Source organism: Cladosporium halotolerans (assembly GCF_011745625.1).
Source record: "Cladosporium halotolerans strain TM138-S3 chromosome Unknown Sca66, whole genome shotgun sequence".
Taxonomy (NCBI): Eukaryota; Fungi; Ascomycota; class Dothideomycetes; order Cladosporiales; family Cladosporiaceae; genus Cladosporium; species Cladosporium halotolerans.
This window is the reverse complement of record NW_027191517.1, coordinates 25,947-46,748: the sequence shown is the minus strand read 5'-3', so window position 1 is coordinate 46,748 and position 20,802 is coordinate 25,947. Positions and strand designations below refer to the sequence as shown.

Sequence of the window (20,802 nt, the reverse complement as noted above, 5' to 3'; positions counted from 1 at the left end):
TTATCATGGAATCTGCCCCTTCTGCCAAATTTGGTGGCCCGTGCCTCCCATACATTATCATGGAATCTGCCCCGGAATCTTTGAAGGATTGTGGATAGGATTGTGGATAGATTTTCCGGCCTCCTACCGCGTTGTAGCCTCTCATCAAAATCGCCTCGCTTGCCTCTCCATCTCTTCCCGCCCTTCCGCTTTCCTGTGCGTAATCTCTCACCAATTCCTTCACTCCCACGTGTACCACCACCCTGATGTGTGGTGCGTCCACCCCCATTCCCATCGCTGTCGTCGCCGCGAACACTCTGTGCGTCCCCTTGACTAGCTGTTCCAGAATCTTCCTCTTCAGTTCTTCGTCTCCGACGCCCCTGTAGTACACTGGACACCTCAGCACCTCTCCGATCTTCTTGCACTGCTCTACCCTCCGGCAATACACTATGATCTGTCCCTCCTTGTGTTCTTCCAATTTCCTGCCTACCAAGTCTGCTACCCTCTCCTCTTCTTCCCCCTTGTCGTACTCGACCACCTGGTAAGCGATGTTCCTCCTTGTCGTCGAGTCTCTTATCATCCGCACCGTCTTCTTCTCTAAGCCCATCGCTTCGAGCCAACTCGGCTCTTCCTTCGGTGGTAATGTTGCTGTGAGATATACCATCTGGCATCCCCTTCCCGCAAACTCTGCCAGCTCGAGCACTTTCGGCCTCCATGTCTCCGTCGAGTCCAGAACAATGTGGCTCTCGTCGATTACTATCCTATCTAGCTCTCCAGTTGCCAGCTTGCCGTTGATGAACCTGTTGAACGCCTTCGTCACCGCACTCTCGGGTGTTACTAGCACGATTCTCGCGTGCCTGGCGGTCTGGTCGGGCCATCTCCCTGCGCTGATCCCAATCTCCTTGCATCTCCTTTCCAGATCGCTCCTTAGCGAGATCAACGGCACCACCACCACCGTCACCCCTCCCACTGAGCAAAACGCCGGTAGCATGAACATCAGACTCTTTCCTCCTCCGGTCCTCATTACCATCACCACTTTCGGCTCGCCCGACGCGATTGCCTTCAGCCCTTCCAGTTGTGAGCCTCTAAATGAAGCACTCGGCCCTAGCATTTCCCTCAGACTCACGTTCAAGTCTGCCCTCCTCAACTTCGCCCACCTCTCTTCTTCAACCATCTTCCTGTACTTCTCCAGATCGATTGCTGGCTTGCCGTTCCCCGTCGCGGATGGCCACCTCATGAAGCGGTGCCATGACACGCTCACCTTTCTGAAAGACGCCTGTTCAGACTGTGTACTGAACGGATTCTCAGTCGTCAGAATCCCGTAAATCAATTCTTCCATCCTCTTACTGTGCCCGGATTGCATCTGCCTATCCTCCGTCGATACGCCTTCGTACAACCGATCGAGCTGTTTCGTCACTTCTTCCTCGGGGCAGTGTACCCTTTGGATGGCTGGGTATAGCTGCCTCCATGTCGACGGCGTTGCGAAGAATCCAGCTTGGCATTTTGACAGCTCCCTCTTCATCACCCTCTTCAGCCTCTCTGTGTTCCAGAAGCCGTCTATGCTGAGTGCCTGCAGCTTGCCCTCTTTCGCTTTTCCTCTATTCCTCGGCCTACTTCTCGCCTCCCTCCCACTGACGATCTGATCTCCTGCCGTTCCTTCGTCGTCACCTCCATCCGCCTCGCTTTCGCTGCTCGGGCCTATGCTCGATTCGCTCTCGCTTCCTGAACTGCCCTCTCCTCCGTCGCTTTCCCTTCCTCCTTCCTCGCTCCCACTCTCCTCCTCCTCCCTGACTCCGTCGACCTCGCCTTCCCATTTCTTTTCCGGCTCCGGCTCCCACAGATACTTGCTGAAGTCGAACTCGCCCCTGACTTCCCACCTGAGCATGTGCACGAACGGTTCCACTAGCCACAGATGGTATACCAACAGCTTTCCCACCTCTTCTGGCAGATACCTGTGGATTATCTTCGCTTCGCCGCTCTTGCTGTAGCCTTTGTGGTAGCCCGTCACAAGCTCGACCATGCCGTTGTCGATGAAAACGCCCCTCTGCGCTCGCGCACTTTCTCCGTTCTCCGTCCTGATGCTGACGACTTCCGTCCCTCTCGCCGGAGCTCCGCCTGCCATATGACACAACACTATCAGCTCCTCCTTGAACAGAGTCACCTCCCGGAAGTACTGCTCCACCTTGGTCGTGTTCCACCGTAGCTCACTCCGGTCCCCCACCTCGCTCATGTCGATGTTGTGTAGAAAGTGTTTGGTTATTCGGTCCTCTCTCATGGCCCGGCTCCATAACCACTTCCGACTCTCTACGTCTTTCCCGTCTGGCCTCCTGACCCTGCCTAAAACTTCATCGTTTCTCTCATCGCCCAAGAAGCTCCAACCCTCGGTGAGATCGCTTGGGTTGTCAAACAGTCTGTCCAGATGCAAAGTCGGCAGTTCCTCTTCTTGCTGTAAGAACATCAACTGCTTCGTAAGCCTGCCTAGACACCTTTCCCACAGCGTATGTAGTGCATCTCTGAGATCACCCATGCTGAAGCTGATCTTATCGATGGCGACCTGCTGGCATCTGTTCATCCAAGTGACCCGTGCGCCGGCTTTCTCCGTGAACCTGATCCTCATTCCAAAAGTCTTCATGTGCAAGACCCTATCCATCGGGCTCGCTGGTCCCCCGTACTCCTGAAGACACAACAGCCGGGGCACCATGTCGTGCACGCCTTCTACGACGCTGACCGCCTCTTTTCTCGCCTCCTTCTCATTTATCCCTTCCCCGGTTAGCCGCTCGATGTCGTCTTGTCTCTGCTTGTAAGCCATGAACACCACCAGAGCCTTGCAGACTGTGACGATGGCCGCCAGCTTCGGCGTGAAGTTGAACACGCTCACCCATCCTGCGTCTTCGGTGTCTAAGCCGAGAACTGCCACTGCAGACAGAAAGCCGCTTTGGAACTCGTCGTCAAGCAGCTCCTGGTCGAGCATGCTGGCCCAGAAAAGAACGATGGACCATTGTAACTCGTCTTCGTAGTTCCTTCTGGCTCCCTTGCCCAAAGCGGCGGTCTCTCGTCTGGCGAGACTTTGCATTGCCCCCAGTCTCCTTGCTTGCCCGTCCGTCAACGTGTAGTCTGGCTTGTTCTCCCAAGTCTGACTCCTCCAAAGATATCTCAGCATTGATACCCAGACCCTGGAGTATTTCTTCTGCGTACTGGCCTCGTGTTTACTGTAGAATGGAGTCTCGTTGTTCGCGGCCCCGGTTTCTTTCCTGTTCACGTAATGAAGAGCGGACCTTGGGATCGTCCGCGGGCTGCTGACGTCCATGGCCTTCTTGATCACCCTGCCGGTCGCTCTGCAAGCCCTCTCGATGGCCTCCTCTTCTTCATCCACGCTCTCTATCCCCCGCTCGTCCGCCTCAAGCTTTGGCGCCGCACTCAGACTAGCCCGCAGCTCTTCTTTCTCAAACCCAGCCAGATGGTGAGCCCAGCTGGTGTGTTCCAGCCATGGATCCATCTCAGACCTGACATCGCTGACGTCCACCTTCCTGTGATGGTGCGCTTCCCGCAGCTTCTTCTTTAGTCCATCTGCTACCTCATCTGTCAACTTCTGCGCCCTGTCGTCGGGCTCGGAGCCGTGACCGCTTCCTTGCATCCGTGGCGCTGGCGGTAGCACCTTGAAGAGCTTAGTCCACTGCGCATACTTGAAGAATCTCTGACAGCAGTGACCTTCCGTGAACGGCTGGTTTTCGGCGGGTCGACTCCTCAAACTCCCTCGACCTCCCCGGCTTTTGGTGCTGTTCCAGCCGTGTTCCTTTCTACAGTGCGCCTCGATTCCCTTCCTGCTCACCCTCAGCAACCCGCACGCCTTACACTGTAAGCATTGCTCGATGACCGGGCCAAGCTCCTGGATCGCTTGCTGTTCGACGGCGGGGTACACGACGTCCTCCGATCTGTACGCGACGTGGTCGAGCTTTTCCACCTGTTCGATTATTCTTTTCCTGGTGCTCACTGTTAGCGTCCGGTGATTTTGGCTGAGATGCGCCTTGATTTGGTCTGGAACCACTGCAAACTTGCAATCTCTACAAACGATGATCTGGAAATTCTGAAAGTGTACGAACAAACTCTCAAAAGCGTCCATGGTGTGTTGGCTGTCGAGCAACGTGTTTGTCCTAATGTTTTGGTCGGCGGCCTCGCCTGAGCTTAGCTACACCGACCCCTGTCACAAGATTTTCGCGATCCCTGTCGCGGTGGCGCGGTCACATATGATGGGATTGAACATTGACTATATACTACAAGAGTCGGTGGCCTCACTGGGTGCTTTTTTGCACCTTTGTTGGTGTATTTCTATCTACTCTGCCTCTTCGCGAGCGTCTAGCCTGCGCTTGCGGCGGTCCCTCAATCCCAGCCGAACCGCCGTCACGCCCGCCGACCCTAACCCTAAGCCTTTCCGAGCGGAACTTCACATAGTATGTTGGGATTTTCGAACCGCGATAACAATTCACCACGCGGGTCTCCCGCTCCGGTGTTGAAAACTCACGAGTTAAGTGCCTACGGATTGGAAACTCACCGAGTTTGAAACGATTCCGACCGGTACTTTTCATTCCTTCTGCCCCCGGTTTTTCATGGAATCTGCCCCCTCCGGCGAATTCGGTGGCCCGTGCCCCCCATACATTATCATGGAATCCGCCCCGGATTCTTTGAAGGATTGAGGATAGGTTAGGCTTTAGTTTCCTACTTCTCAAAGCACAACGATAAAATGGGGTTCCCTACACCGATCGTAGAGCTAGGCCTGCTACTCGCACTGCTTGTATCGCGCTTCCGAAGTGTCGGGTCATCTCTGTAGTTGTTCGTCCCGCGCGGCTCGTCCAACGAAATATCTGAGACCTGAGGCTGCCAGGTTGCGGGAAGTAATACCATCGAATATGCACGTTCCCCGTCCCGTCCCGCCCGACCAGACTCTTGGGCAAAGATGACCAACGACTCCGGCTCGTCTACGTTTATGACGAGCCGGACGTGCGGATAGTCGAACCCTTCGGCTAGGGCAGTAGTCGCCACGATGTATGGCGTATCGAGAGCTTGGGTCCAGCGATCGAGTATCTGCTTCTTCTCCACTGGCGTCCCGCTCTCGGCAGTGTACGAGCTGCAGCCGAGTAGCTCTGCCAAGTCGTCCGCGTCCTTGCACGTCCGAACGTAAAGGATGATTTTGTCGCGAGAGTGATCGAACAAATCAGACTTTGTCCAAGCGTCTTCGACCTCGACACTAGCCTGTTCGAGTAGGCTTCCTTTGTGAGCATCAGCCTTACGCACCATGTAGAGAATATTTGCTCGATTGCTCGACGCTCTTATCACTGTGGGGTGATGCAAATAGTTCCTTTCCTCGAACTCTGCCCGCATAGATGGTGGAAGAGTGGCTGTGAGGTAAACAAACTGAGTTCTCAGGCTCCGGATGGCTGTGAGCTCGACGATGCTGGGTCGGTACTCGGCCGCAATTACGGTCAGGTGGCACTCGTCAACCACGATCCGATCCAGCTTCTGCTCTGCTATCAGCCTCCGAGCATATTTGATAAAATCCTTGGACGAGGCGGCTTCGGCGCTGACCAGTACCAAGGCGGCTTCTCGAGTCTCGCCTGGATGCCACTCCAGATGGTCGATGCTCATCTCTTTCATGCGCCGAAGCATATCTCCGTAGAGTGAGACGAGCGGTACGATGAGTATCGTTATCCCAGCGTTAGCCAGGGTACACGGGAGCATGAAAAGCAAGCTCTTCCCAGCTCCCGTGGGTAGGATGACGACGACCTGCTCATTCCACGACATGATTGCAGTGAGAGCTTGCGCCTGCTCGGTCGATTTCCAGCCTGCGTCCTTGTTGCCGTATAGTTTCTTCACGCCTCCCAGGAGAGCTTCTGTGGACCAAGGCTTGCGAGGACGATAGATGCCCTTGGCGACCCGTTTCGCCAAGCGAGACTCTTGCCCGACTCTCCCACGTTTCTTCCTCTTGAGAATCGTCTCCACGCCCCAAAAGTCCTGCCATAGAGTGGAAGCCTGCAGGCCCATCCGCACCTTTCCATCCCAGAGGTTGCTGAACACTGCTCCGGCTTGGTTAGCATACGCGCGGTTCACCGTCCGCGTCTTGTGGTTGCGCTGTTCGGTCATGATTCGGATGATTGGAGCAGTCTCTTCCCCGTCTTCGTCGCCTTCGTCTGGATCGAAATACTCGATTTGGCCAGCGAACTTCGTTTTGACGATGGCAACTGAGATCTGCCTCCAATCTGCGACGTGAAGTCGTGGCACGCACGCCCGAACGCTTGCTTCTTCCAAGTAGCGACCTAGATGGCCTTCCGGCCACACTTTTCCATCCTTCTCCCCAAAGGTACGGGGAAAGTAACGATCCAGGCGAGGTCTGCCGTAGAAACCTCTCGCGCAACGGCAGGAAGTAGGTGATGTAGTCGAGTAGCAGTTCTCCGATAGGGTTGGCGAGGAAGCGGACATTTTCTTTGTAGCTTCCTGTCTGCTGCTGGCCTTTGTGGTACTGCACGTGTACCATCACACGCTCGAAGCGGATGATGATAGACCGTCGCCGCTGCGTGTTGCGATGTGTCATCGAAAAGAACTCGCTCTCCCGTACGGGTTGCCCACCACTGATGTGTATGAGGACGCTGAGCCGTTTCAGAAACTCCTGCACGGTAGCTTCGTAACTGGCCATTGCGCTCTCCCTCCACGCCCATCCACCGGGCGACTGACTATTCTTAACGAGCAAGATTCGACATAATTGCTCGGATCGTTCGATTGCTTTTATCAAAGCACGTTCTGTGCCATCGAGGATCGTCGCGTTGTCTCTGTGTTGGACGAAGTTCCAACGCACGGTATCGACGTTAACACCGTCCTTGAGGAACCGAGGACTCATTCGGCGAAGACGCGTGAGACCTAGTAGCAAATCGTCTTGAAGGAGGTGACGACACCTCAAGAATCAGGCATTCAGGAAATGCAAGAGCAATCATATATAAATTTTCAAGCCATCTACACTAACTAACTCGAAAAGTTGGGTATGATTTTACTGCTTAATTTCCGCCTCTGCACCAATCTATCCGCTCTATTCGTGATGTCGTCCAGTGGCCGCTTCCGTGAAGGCAGGGAACTTGAAGAAAATCCTAAAAAGTCATGCCACTCTTGGCTAATGCGGCGATACTCTGATTTCCTCGCTTCGACGTGCCCGGCAGCCTCCTCCAGCCCACGAGCATATGTTGTACCTACTGTCCAAGATGTGTGGGACCCTTGTCTATCCAACGCAGACTCCTCTAAGCCATAGTCGCGTTTGAAGCCACCGCATTTCAGATGCTTTCGAGAGATGGCAACAGCTAGGTGTCGGTACACAGATATATTCATTGCGACACCGAATGCTTGTTTCGTCTCGCGTTGGAGTACGCGACTAAGTCTCGAGCTATCCCAAGGGTCGAGGCTTCCTCCCTTCGCCCACAAGAACGGAGACGGAAGGTCTCTTCTACGCAAAGCAAGCATCTCTAACTTCCTGCAAAACGGTTGAATGAGCCAGAGGTAGTATACTAGAAGCTCTCCGACCACTTTTGGTAAGTAGCGGTGGATAATCTTTGTGTTACCAGTAGTGCTGTAGCCTTTATGGTAGGTTGTCACCGTACTCACCATACCGTTCTCGATGAAGACGTTTCTATGGTGGCCGCTAACGGTATTGACGTGCCTCAAGCTCAGTGTCTCGCTGCCTCGGGCTGGCTGGCCTGCCGTGAGGTGAATGAGCAGAAGCAATTGCTCGAGGAACGCCTCGACTTGGAGGAAGTATACTTGACACGCGCTTTGATTCCACCTTTGTTGTGCTGCTGTACTTCCTGCGCAAATGAATTCTTCCTGAAGCCACGGGGTCTCAAGTACTCTTTTCAACAGCCATACGTCTCGATCCGGTAGAGCACCCTGGAGGTTTCGCGGGTGGCGCAAAAAGCTCCACCCCTTCTGGTTCTCCGTTGGGTCGTCAACGACACGGTGAATCCAGAACCGGATATCCAGGTCTTCTCGCGTCTCCTCGGGATGGATCAGTAGAAGCTGTTCGAGTTGGGCCTGGGCCTTTTCTACTTGCTCCCTGACGAACTCACGGAGAGCATTCATGCTTAGATGGCGCACGCCTTTGTAAGAGACCGAGAGGTTGTCGTCTGACCAAGAAATATAGCCAAGGCAAGTAGTCGAGTCGCGAATTTTCTTTCCATAAACTCTTAGCTGACTGGCCCAGCTGAAAGGAGACCGCACGCCATTGTTCAAAAATCGAGCGCGCATTTCATCGAGGAGGTCAGCAGGCTGCAAGCCCTCCTCGTCCCTTGCGTCGACCACAGATTTCTGGATCACCAGCATCTGTGCGATTTTTATGAAACCAGAAAGAGTTGGTGTGAAGTGATAAGCCTCCCTAAGGATCCCTTTAATAGGATCGATGGCGAATGCTGCTAAGAAGCCGACAGCAGCGCTCTCAAAGAGATCTCCTTTGAGGTCGTGATCCAGTAGTGATACACAGAGATCAAGACAAAAGCCGTCCAGTTCATCGCTAGCTAATTCCAGCGCAGATGTTGCTTCTTCTCCGACCGCCTCACCATCTGCGGACAGCCGCACTACCTCTTCCGCTTTGAAGACTGTTTTTTGGAGATTGGCCGCTTGTCGATTCGTCAGTTGGTGCCGGAGTTGAATATCATTACTTGGCTGCGCAGTTCGAACGACGAAACTAAGAAGCGCCTTCCAAATCCTAGTATAATGCCGCCATGTCGATTTCTGGAGTTTGACCATTAGCGGGCGGTCAGTTGCGCTTGGTCGCTGTAAGAAGCTGTTGATCCGGACTTGGTCAAATACGTTAATGCTGTCGTTGCAGACGGCTTGGTACGCATCCTCAATTACACGCTCAAGGCTATCACAAATAGAAAGTAATGCGGGCTCAGTGGTTAAATCCGGTTGCTTAACGAGAGCAGCGACGTCGAGGAGGCATTTTCCGTGAAGGTATGAAAGCCATCGAGTCAGCTGTAGCCAAGGAGAGGTCTCTTTTGCACTGGTCTCATCACACGCCACGTTGCTCTGCTTCTCCTGGTCTCGTTCTAGCGCCGCAAGATCTTGGAGCACCGAAGAGGCAATCGACTCGGGCTGAGATGGCTCGCATCGAGAGGCTTTGTTCTCATGTCTCTCTTCGCAATGCACCATGAAATAGCTAGTGTGGCGTCCTGTATGAAAGAACCGTTGACATCGAACAGGCTTCCATGCGTCTGCCCGCTTTTGTGCAGAACCCTGAAGCGATAAAGCCGTCCTCGCTCCTCCTCTTTTGCCAGTGACGCTCCAACTGTGGGCCGCTTGCCAGTGTTTACTCAAGCTACCCGTTGATCGGCACACGAAAGCGCAATCATCAGGCTTGAGTCGGCACTGCTTGCCGTCCTGGAATAACGGCAGACCTTGTACAGGCTCTTTGACAGACTGTGGGATCGAAAATTGGCCGGGAGAGAGGAGTGTTCCAGACCAAGTCTGTATGTCCTTGTATATGCGCGCCCTCTCGGCCCTAGGTAGCCGCCTGTGTTTCGTCGTGAGGTGAGTACGGACATTATCCGGCCAGACGCAATAGTGACATATCTTGCAAAGCACGATCTGGTATTCGGGTAATATCGTAAAAAAGTCTGTGGTACTGCTCATGGTCACGTCGTAGCAGAGAATCTAGTTCAAACCGTCGAATCGTAGAATTGCGAGAACGCGGACTGGATAAGGAGGGTGAAGGAAGATGTGGCACGCATGTTCACCAGTACCGAGTTACGCGCAAGCCGCGCGCCCCTCGCGCATCTCTCGTGTGTCCCTCGCGTACTGCCGCAGTTTTCATTTACAGGTTAATATAAGTAAGACTCGCCATTGGCGGGGCTGGAATATGAAGCAGGCCTGGAGCAAGGGAGTATGCTGGGCATGCGGGAACAGCGGCCAGCGCCGTAGTTCTACGGGAGACCAGGGGAGAGAAGAACTTCAAAACACGAAAACACAGTAAAAGGCAGAAGCGAAAGGATGAGAGAGAACGGCGGGATCTCCGGCAACTAAGCATGGCAGCCTCACAAAAGCTGTGCGGAATATCACAATTGAGCGCTCGAGCAGTGTTTTGGGAGCAGAGGAAGGGAAAGTGGAGTCGATTCCTTTGGAGAGTCGATTCCGCTGTGCATACTACTTAGTTCTTCCGATCGGAACGAGACGTCGTCGCGGCGTAAAGCCTTCCTCATCGCCTTCTTCAGATCCTCCTCGCTTACTGCCGGGCTCATGAATCTCTTCTGACCGATTACGGATATCGCTGTCGACCTGTTGTAGAGCGGCGACTGCTCGAGATGTGCTGTCGTGCCCGGCGTCATAGCGACCCTTGTCCCGGCGACAACCTGCGGCGCGAACTGCTGCCGTGTGTGCTGATCGATCCACTGTTGTACCGGAGTAAAGTGCGGCGTGAACTGCTGCGTGTACTGTCGCGCGGATTGACCTCCATGCTCTCCTTGCTCTTCCTGCTCTCCCTGCTGTAGTAGCGGCGTAGTCATCGTCTGCCTGTCACTACCGCCCTCTCTCCTACTCGAGTCGTTCTCGCTTTCGTTTCGCTCGCCTCCTCCGAACCACCAGCTACCATTCGATCCTCCTCCTACTTCTGAGCCTTGCTCTCGACCCTGTGCTCGAAATCTGTCAATTGCCGCACCCCATCCCCTGATGCCATTGTTTGCCATCATCGCCGTCCTCCTCCCGTCGGTGTCCTGTAGCGAGTGCGTGTAGAAGCTCCCGCTACTGCTACTTGTTTGTAGTCCTCGCTTCTGTCCCTTCTTACCGTAGCTCGCCAGTTCTAAGAATTCGTGCCACTTCTGACAGAGCGGCCTGAAAGTGTCGATCGACCGGCTGCTGAGATGTTTGATCACATCGAGCGAGACGCCGTACCGATTAGCCCCTATCTCACCGCCTCTACCAGCCGAGACCTCGAGCGGGTCATCCTCGTCTACTTCGGGCTCCTCGACTTCGGCCGTCTCTTCGACGTATCCTCGCGAGAACTGCTCCCCAACCTTCTCTCGCCCTAAGCTAACTGCGACATGCCGGTAGTCCAGCGTCGTCAGCCTTGTACCTAGTCGCTTGCTCGACTCTCGGTTTATGACCTTAGTCAAACGATCCGTCCCCCACGGCCCGAACTCGTTCGCCCAGATGTGATCAGATCGGCCTGAGCCCTTCACTTTCACCGTTAGATACTGCTGAAACGGCTGAACGTAAGCTAGATAGATCGCGAGTAGCTGCCCTACCCTCCACGGTAGAAACCTCGGGATCACCTTCGGCTTGTCGAACTGCGACTGAGACTTGTGATACCGGGTGACGACTACCATATGCCCTTGTATCGCGAAGACGTTCCTGTCCTGCTGGAAGCCGTTCCTGAACCGGATCGATGTGATCTCGGTCCCTCGCGCCGGCTGCCCGCCTGTTACGTGAACACAGAAGAGAAGTAGCTCCATGAATCGATCGACCTTCCGTAAGTACCTCCACACTTCCAGCCTCGACCACTCGCCTTGCTTACGCATCTTTTTACCTCTGACGTCTGCCAGCGCGCGCTTTATCATCCACTCGCGCTTGTCTTGTAGTCCGTTCTTAGCATTGTCGACGAACGACACCCCTCGCTTCGTCCAAGTGACGTCGTCCTGAAGCTTGTCGAGCGGGATTTCGAACTGCTCTTCCTGCGTTGCCCACATCAGATCTTTCCAAAGCTTGCCCTCTGCTTCTTCGACCACGCCTCTGACCATACACCCGAAGCGAGCCACATCGATCGGCCTGCCCTTGTACGACATCTCTGTTCGATCTAGCGACCAAGATATCGACCCGGAGTTGCTATGATTCATCGCTATGCTCTTGCCGTAAGCCAAGATGCTGAGAGCTTTGCTCATCACACTATACGTGCCGTCCGCTAAGAAGTCGTTCCTCGTTCGCCTAAAGCGCTCGTCGTCCACGTCGTCCTGATCTTCCCTTTCCTCCGACGGTAGTATGACTTCGACGGCGATCACTCGCATACAGTAGACGATACCAGCCAGCATATAAGAAAAGTCGTTCGCCTGCCGGAGCCGTCTAGTCTCCTCGTCGATACCTAGAATAGCGAGAAAGTGTAAGATCGCACTCTTAAATGTGTCCCCCCTTACGTGCTGAAAGATGAGCGATTCGTAGAAATCCAGCAGAGCCTTTAGCTGAGACTTCTTGTCCCAGCCATTCTCGATGCCCTCGCGAACCCGTCTTAGCAAATCCTTCTGCCTGCCCTGCCACGGGTATAGCCTACGGGCGTCTTTCAAGATGTCGACGACGGGCTGTATGCCGGAATCGCTACCCCCGTCGCCACCGCCTTCGCTGTCCTCGTCATCCTCGCTGTCATCCTCTACATCGCTCTCTGAGCCTCGACCTTCGCTCGGCTGGTAATCTACCGTCCCTTCTAGCCTCTCGCTATCTTCGCAGCTCTGAAGCACTCTCAGACTGTAACAGAGCAGTCGTGCCATGTAGACGGCGTACGTCTGTTGACTCTCTACGTTCTGCAACCTCGCTAGCGGCCGTTGATCGATCTCCGAGTGCTTCGCGCTTCTGAGCCAGCGCCGGGTTTCGTTGTCGAGAGACGAGAGACCTGCAACGCATTTCTCGATCAGAGCGCCGTTTAGCTTTACGGCCTCGTGAAGCGTCTGTTCGTCGCGATCCGGCAGTCGGCTCGCCTGACTTAGATGCTTTAGAGTGCAGCCCGCAATATGCTCGGCCCAACCAGTCTTCTTAAACCACAGAGTATGATCGGTCTTAGCAGTCTCGGCGTCTGCTACGTCGAGCGTCTCGTTTAATTTCTCGTCCTGCTCCTTCCAGTCTGTAGCGATCGCTGCGACTTCGGTATCATTTGACGTTCCTACGATCTCGGCGGCGTTTGCAGTAGATCTTGTCGGTAGCACGATTTCCGCGTTGTCGCCCTGAACGACAGTGTTCTCTTCCTCGTCGTAAGCGACGGTGAAGTACTTCTGTAGACCTGCCGATTTGAAGAACGTCTGTACCCATATAGAATGCCAGTGTTCCCTTTCGTCGGCCGAAGATCTCCAGTCGTGCTTTCGGTTGCAGTGTAACCGGATGCCTTTTCGGCTCGTGCTAATATGCTCGCACTCCGGCTCATTACAGATGAATGCATTTACCGGCTTACCCAATGAAGCGAACGGCGCTCCTAGCGGTGCCGGTAGTGTCACATCTTTCGGCTCTCGTACCTCATGCCTACCGAACAGCTCGAGAACTGCTCTCCTCTCTTTAGCGTTGCCCGTGTGATACTCCTGTAGATGAAAGCCGAGATTCCGAACGGCGTACCCGTGTCTCGTACATATCAGTACGCCGTGCTCTTCGTGCCATTCGAGTGACTGATGCGCGTTTTCTACGGTGATTTTGTCTCTATCATTCGGAAGTCGGATATCGCCCGTATTACAATCCGGCGAAACGGCTGTGTGCTGAACGTCTAAAGTTCGATTTCCAGCTACGCCCGGCCGCGGGACGTCTGCGTAAGCGGGCAAAGACATCGCGCACTTTACGTGTGATACTATGCGAATAGAAATGCGAATACCGGCCCAGAAGAGATAAAACAAAAGCGACTAGTCCGTGTAGTCCAAGAGACGCTATATATGTTTTTGTATTGTTTCAAAGACGCGTCGTTCGCCCGGACACGCGACTGGAATCCTACCCTTGGAATCCAACCATGAATCGGCCGTGCACCCCCACAAATTACCGAATTGAGCGACTGCCAAGCCGGAATTCAAGCTGGATTCCTTGCCTCATATTGGTTAGGTTAGGCGACGTTAATGTCGCGTCCGAACAAACGGGTTCACCACGGCGTGAAACGCCCGACATCTCCCTACACGAACCATCTGCGCCCGCACCTGTCGATGTAGGGGGGGAGAATGATGGACATCGATGCGACGACGCCGCGCCTGACTTTGTCGAGTCAAACATATGCTCCCCATATCAGCAAGATTGAGCCAATGTTTGAAAACGCAGATGAGACCTCCACGAGCAAAGTGGCCAGCGAGGCCGCTGACCAGGGCGATCGGCGTCCAGATGCCGGAGATGGAAGCAAGCCGACCATCTGGCGGTCGCCTAGAACAAGCAAAGGTCATAACAGCCGGTACACCAACAAGGATTGGATGATGTTATGCCGCTCAGTTGTCGCTGCTGCACTCACAATCGAGCCATTCGAACCGCGCTCTTATGATGAAGCAAAGTCCAGTGCTTCTTGGAGTCAATTGAGAGACGCCATGGACGACGAGATTAAGTCGCTGCATCTGAACGAGACGTGTAGACTGCAACCCAGATCTTCGATGACCGCGAAGGGTAAACATTTCCTCCGCGGCGAGCGGGTCTACAAGATCAAGAGAGCAGCAGATGGCAGCGTGCAAAAGTACAAGGCACGATGGGCCGTTCGCGGTTTCGAACAAGTAGAAAACAGCGACTACGCCGAGACGTTCGTGGCAGTCGTCAAGCCCATGAGCTACAAGGCACTGTTCGCGATCGCAGCGGCTATGAAGTACGAGATCGAACAGATGGACGTCAAGACTGCATTCTTGTATGGTCGCGTGGACGACGAGATCTACGTCGAGCAGCGCACCGGGTACGAGAAAGAGTCTGGAAGCGTCTGCCTGCTCTAAAAGGCCTTGTACGGGCTCAAGCAGTCGCCCCGTATCGAATACGACACTCACAAAGTTCCTCAGGTCGCTCGGCTTCGAAGCCCTGAATGCCGACTTGAGCGTCTTCACCTGTAACGGCATGATCATAGCCATCTACGTGGACGACCTCCTCATAGCGGGACCCATGTAAGGAGGGCATCATGAACGTGAAACGAGCCCTGGATGGCCGGTTCCAGGTGTCCGATCTCGGGCCGTGCACGCAATACCTTGGCACCGGCATCAGAAGAGACCGGGCCAACAGATCTCTCTACCTCAGTCAACGCGCCTACATCGAGAAGCTCCTCAAGGATCTCGATTTGTGGGACGCGAAGACAGCGGTAAGCTTTCAAACGCACCGCAAGGGTACCAGGCGGCCGACGCCTCGAAAGCGAAGTACCAGAGATCCGTCGGCCTGCTAATGTATGCAATGCTGGGAACACGGCCGGACATAGCCTATGCTGTCTCTGTCGTCAGCAGGTTCTCTGCAAACCCCACAACAGAACACTGGGGAGCAGTGCAACGGATCTTGCGGTACCTTCGAGGCACGATCGACTTAGGACTCGCGTTCACTGGGAGCCTAAGTCCACTCGTTGGGTACTCTGATAGAGATTGGGCCGGTGATGTAGGAACGCGACGGTCCACGTCGGGTAATATCTTTAGCATCGGAACCGGTCCCATCAGCTGGTGGTCTAAACAGCAAAGCACCGTCTCACTCTCGACATGTGAAGCCGAGTACGTTGGCCAGACACAAGCGACCAAAGAAGCAGTCTGGCTTCGAAATCTTCTCGCGGAGCCCGCCGACATGGACGAGCGCGAGATACCCCCGACTGTCATTTACGGCGATGATCAGGGAGCCATAGCTCTCGCTAAGAACCCGAAGTTCCACGGCCGCTCGAAACACATTGACATACAGCACCACTACATCCGAGAAAAGGTCAATGATGGAACGGTGGGGCTAGAATTTATTGAGACCAGCAAACAAATTGCCGATGGGCTGACAAAGCCACTTTCCAAAGTAGCTTTCCTGGGGTTCTGGAAGGCATTAGGGTTGCAGTGAATGGTAGAAGCTGTATTTACAGAACTGGGGAGAAGCAGTGGGGGCTGGGCCCTGGTGTACCATTAAGGGGGGGTGTTGAAGATTGCTGGACGAAAGCATCCAGACCGCCACCGACCCACTAAAGGTATAAAGCAGTGGATGGCCCCAGTAGTAGATACATAATTCAATCAACCCTTTCACACCCAATTTCATTTTAGATGAGGTCGGCACTTTGCTTCGCGATCTTTGATAATTTGGAGAGACTCCTTTTTCCAGACTTCCATGATCATGTGATTGTCCAAAAGAACGAGAAAATGCATCAGAAACCGCAAGCAGTTATTTGGCGAGGCGATAAGGGCATCCAAAGCGGGCTTAGCGTCACAGGTTCCGCCGATGGAAGCTTCTAGCCATGTTACACTTGACAACATTGCTCGGCATTGGGGATCATGCCACCCCCACGAGTTCTCCAACAAGATGGGTAATCCAGGCATCTGATCCCAGTACTTTTTGATAAAAGGTGCGAACTCAAGCATATGCATCATGCTGTTCTCGTCCCGCAGTCGTTGGGAGACATCTCTTCGGACGCTGAGCACCGGCTCATTGATGTATAAGTCTGATCACCCAGGGATCCCCGTGGAGTGGGTTTTCTCCATATTCGCTTTCAAGTTCTCTCAATGCCTTTGTGAATATACTATACACCATGTGTTGACCCAAGAAGACGCTGCTTCGCGATTGAAGTGTGATAGAACGAGTGATGAAGTGTAAGCTACGTTGCACTTTGCAGTGTGAGTACACCGAGTGTGAATCAATCCGTGTGACGCAGATTTTGTGACCTACACCGGTCGAGCAATGAGCGAATCACAGTTTGCCACGCCTGCAGGAATTAGTGCGATGTTTTCTATTGAAGCCAAGGCTTGACCCAAGGCTTGAGGCGATTGGTACGATACCGTTACCATGAGGGAAGCCTAGCTCTCAACAGCTACCCTAATTACTGAGTGTTATTTCTACGCTACGGAGAGGCAACGCGTGCTTATTTACGTTTTATCGAGCGAAACACTTATCGAGACCTGCCTGCGAGACGGCGTTGCGCTGCTCGCAGGTGACGTGCCATTTGACCGAAAGAAGAATATGTGTGAAATGGCATAGGATAGAGCGCCAGAAAAAGAGTGATTAACAGTTCTGTAGGGTGTTATGATTGGGAGAAAGACAATGTACGTAGCGTGAACAGTCTGTTGCCCTTTAGGTGCCTAGCGCCGGGCGAAATGAATCCCTATCCTATAACCCTCACGCGTCGCGCCGGGAAAGCACAACGGTCTACGGAGCAGAACACCGCGCTACACTTACCCAGGAGCCGGGACCTGGATATGATCTCATGGCTCGTGCGAAATACATATCGAAGCCGAATCCCCCGTAGCCTGCGCGTCCCGATCGGCTTCAAGCGACACCTAAACGTGCTGCCCCGAACGCAGCCATCGAGCTCAGCGCATCCGATAGACAAAACAATGGTCAGACACACTGCACTTCCCGAAGTGCTCCACACCGCCGCCAAACCCGCAGCATGGACCGCTGCAACCGAGCTCGGCGCGTCGAACGGTCAGACGGTGATGAAAATCCTAGGAGGCGAATGGGAATTGGTCAGATGCGAACTCATGCACCCAGTCAACATCATCGATAGCATCGCATGCTGCCGGCCGAAAACCGTCTTCTTGGGCCAGGAAAAGTCATTTTTAGTTGAGACAGGTCTGACGGAAATCGGTTCGGCGTCCTGGCGTGCTATTTCGAAGTACCGCTGCCACGACCCAACCTCAAAGACTCGTTGGCAAGCGTGATCCTCTGTCCAAAGCTTGTTGCATGTGTGTAACTCCCTCAAACGAGTATCACCTCCGCGCTATTGTACGTTGGTCCATCGATGCTGCCGTATGCAATGCTCTTGGATTCCACGTGGAGTACAATATGTACATGCGCAGGCAACACCGCGTTCATCCACGCTGCCACATTTTGAACCGTGAAAGTAGCTCGGTAGGGATGCGATGGGCGGATCGGGTGCAAGAGAGTAGACCCCGTCTGAATGAACTTTTGCGAGTCCTGACACGTTGTTGACTTTTGCAATTCTTTTCCGACGCTGTACGACGCCCACTCAAGAGTGATGTGCGCGCAAGTGCCTGTGAACTAGAGATGGAACAATCTCGAATTATTGCTGCAAGTAAACTAACACGCGACATGGTATGTCCACTTCGAGAAGGCGCGAGAACTCGTCCATGTCGGAAAGTATCGATACCACGCTGGATGGCTCATGGCGGTACGAGACGACCCTTCGGAAGACCATCGATGAGGGCACGTTCAGTTGATGGCATGCAGCACGTATTCTGAACCACCAATGCGACCGCTCTCTACTTGCGACATTTTATTCGCTGGAGATTCTTGGTTGGAGCATTTTGCGGCTTGGGATTTTTGTACGTGACGCTTCACCGGCCTTTTGGCGCGACATCACAGTCGCATTTATACCAGAGCAAGACGTAATGCCCATTTTCGGTCCATGAGGAAGTTTACAAGATTCCGATAATCTTAAAAGCAAACGGTTCGTGGTGGGCAGAGCAAACGAATCGTGGTCATTCGCTAAACCATAAAGTTTATTGCCCATACAAAAGCGAACGAATTATGGTCGTTCTTTGTCGAATAGGTCTGCAGCATGGCAACCACTTGCTCGGTCCACAACCTTATCGTCGCGAGAGCTTGCTCCTGCTCGATTGATTTCCAGCCCGCTTCTTTGTTGCCATATAACTTCTTCACTCCTCCAAGGAGAGCTTCGATCGGCCAAGGCTTCCGAGGACGGTAGATGCCTATAGCGACCCGTTCCATCAAGCGAGACTCTTGCTCGAATTTCCCAATTTCTTCTGCTCGAGGATCATTCCTACGCCCCAGAAATCCTGCCACAGCGTCGAAGCCTGTAGTCCCATCCGGACTTTCCCATCCCACAAGTTGGTAAAACTTGCCCACGCCTGGTGGGCGTACGCCCGGTTCACTGTCCGGGTTTTGTGGTTTCGCTGGTCGGTCATGCTTCGGATCGTTGGATCGATATCTTCTGCGTCTTCGTCGCCTTCGTCGGGGTCAGAGCATTCGATCTGGCTGGCAATCTTTGTCTTGACGATGGTTCTTGTCATCTGCCTCAATTGGCGACGTGCAGCCGCGGCATACACACCCGGACGCTTGCCTCTTCCTAGTGGCGTTCAACGGCGTCCACCGGCAGCACGGCTTATTTGGGCGCCACGATCCCTGGTCAATCGCTTAAAGGCGCTAGAGCTGGTTGCGTCGACGAGCGTCAGGGGTCTGACTATGACAGTCTGAAAACCAACGTGCTTCAGCTTATCGATGAAGCGACCTAAAGTCAGAATGAGGTGTTGGGTCGGCACCGTACGAATCAAGTTTCAGGGAAAATCTCTTTCTCGCACAACCTTCACGACAGTCTGAGCTAATGATTCAATCACGTTTTGACAGCCTGATAGCCAAGGTATTACAGCTCGAGAAATACGGAAGTTTTGGTCTTATGATATACCCTCATTAGGTCAACCCTTTGTGTTCATTTCGAATCATATTTCTCTCGAGTCAAAACTGCTGCGTGATCCTGAACAAAATCGAAATTCCTGCAATGCTACAGCATTGATTGGATTCGTTCGCCATATGTTTGGCAAAAGCCTCAGCCTCCGATCGGCGGCCTGACCAAATTCCGACCATATCTTCAGATCGTCGTGGGCTTGACAGCATACACATGGAACGAGCCTAGGAATGGTTACTTGAGGATCTCCGTCCAGCTAAGTGTCCGGTGTACTTGCCTGCCCATTCGTTAAGATCTCTGATATCCAGTCGACTCGCCATTGTCTTGGCCTCATCGCCCATTGAACTCGTCCGGGTCTGGCAGGCACACGTGGATGTCTTCGTTCCACAACATGACTCTTTCTCATCGAGCTTGCAGCAAGTCTTTCTCGTCTCTGCACTACAGCAAAACAGGGCGTCCTGCTCCTCTCTTATGGCATCTATCCCAGAAGTGGATGGCTTGTCCTCGGCGGCGGTACGGTACACGTTTAAGTCATTTTTGCTGTCCGCGACGAGGATACCTTGTACAAACTAATTAGCCTCCATCATGACTCATATTAGGACGGTTCGGCTTGCCATTAAAGCCCGCATTTTTGAGGAACGCGTCATACTCGCTGACTTGGCTAGCTCCCGCGACGCACCCGACATATAGAGAAATGTTCTTCTTCATCTCCTCGGTGAATTCCTTGCGGGCAAGTATGTCGCTGATGGCAACTCGTCCACCGGGCTTGAGTAGTCGGAAAATCTCATTAAACGCAAGCTGTTTCTCCACTGCAGGGACAAGGTTGATGACGCAGTTGCTAATGATACAGTCAGCAGTGCTGTCGGGTAGCGCGATAGACGTAATAGCGGATTCAATGAATAGGACGTTTGAGGCGGTAGTGTGAGCTTTGTTGGCATTTGCCTTGTCGATCATATTCTATTACATTCTATTAGACACATGCTAGAATTTATCCGGAGGGCAAGAACTTGCATACCTTGTTCATGTCAACTCCGATGGCTTTACCTGTGAGGCCGACTCTCTTTGCAGCCGTAAATACGTCAAAGCCAGCGCCAGACCCAAGATCAATGACGGTTTCGCCCTGTTGACCGTCAGAGAAATAGCCAAACGTAGAGTATGGACATACACACCTCTCTCAACCTCGCAAGAGCAACTGGGTTGCCGCAGCTCAGTCCCAGATTCGCACCTTCGGGAACGCCAGCGAGCTCTTCTTCAGTGTATCCAAAGGCCTTCGCGATTGCCTGCTCATAATGGCCAGTGCTGCTCTTAGCAACTGAGCCATACCGCTTACTAACTTGGTCATAGATCTCCTTAAGCTCCATTGAGAGTATCAAATATTGGTAGGTTAAGATTCAAATATTGGTAGATGCACGCGTTATGGTGGATTGAATGTTTCTCAAGTTCGACAACGTATTCATATATATGTATAGTTCATGCAATCGCCTCGGTATGTCATCATTTCTAGACATCTAATCAGTGTCCTTGACAAACGAAAACCTTGATGATCACCTAATCGGAGG

General features: G+C 53.3%; 3 protein-coding genes across 3 annotated transcripts; all 3 read right to left on the bottom strand.

Moving 5' to 3' along the window:
* Positions 1-1,392: 1,392 nt before the first annotated feature.
* On the bottom strand, positions 1,393-4,099 carry WHR41_09159 (uncharacterized protein; the record flags this gene model as incomplete). Its single annotated transcript, XM_069377763.1, has 2 exons — positions 1,393-1,418; positions 1,594-4,099. The coding sequence occupies 2 exons, from the start codon at positions 4,097-4,099 to the stop codon at positions 1,393-1,395; spliced, it is 2,532 nt and encodes an 843-aa protein (XP_069225227.1).
* Positions 4,100-10,061: 5,962 nt separating this feature from the next.
* On the bottom strand, positions 10,062-13,514 carry WHR41_09158 (uncharacterized protein; the record flags this gene model as incomplete). The annotated part of the gene is made up of 1 exon (XM_069377762.1): positions 10,062-13,514. The coding sequence occupies one exon, from the start codon at positions 13,512-13,514 to the stop codon at positions 10,062-10,064; it is 3,453 nt and encodes a 1,150-aa protein (XP_069225228.1).
* Positions 13,515-19,426: 5,912 nt separating this feature from the next.
* On the bottom strand, positions 19,427-20,604 carry WHR41_09157 (uncharacterized protein; the record flags this gene model as incomplete). Its single annotated transcript, XM_069377761.1, has 5 exons — positions 19,427-19,467; positions 19,521-19,802; positions 19,858-20,200; positions 20,259-20,363; positions 20,413-20,604. 5 exons carry the CDS (start codon positions 20,602-20,604, stop codon positions 19,427-19,429), a joined length of 963 nt encoding a protein of 320 aa, XP_069225219.1.
* Positions 20,605-20,802: the final 198 nt, after the last annotated feature.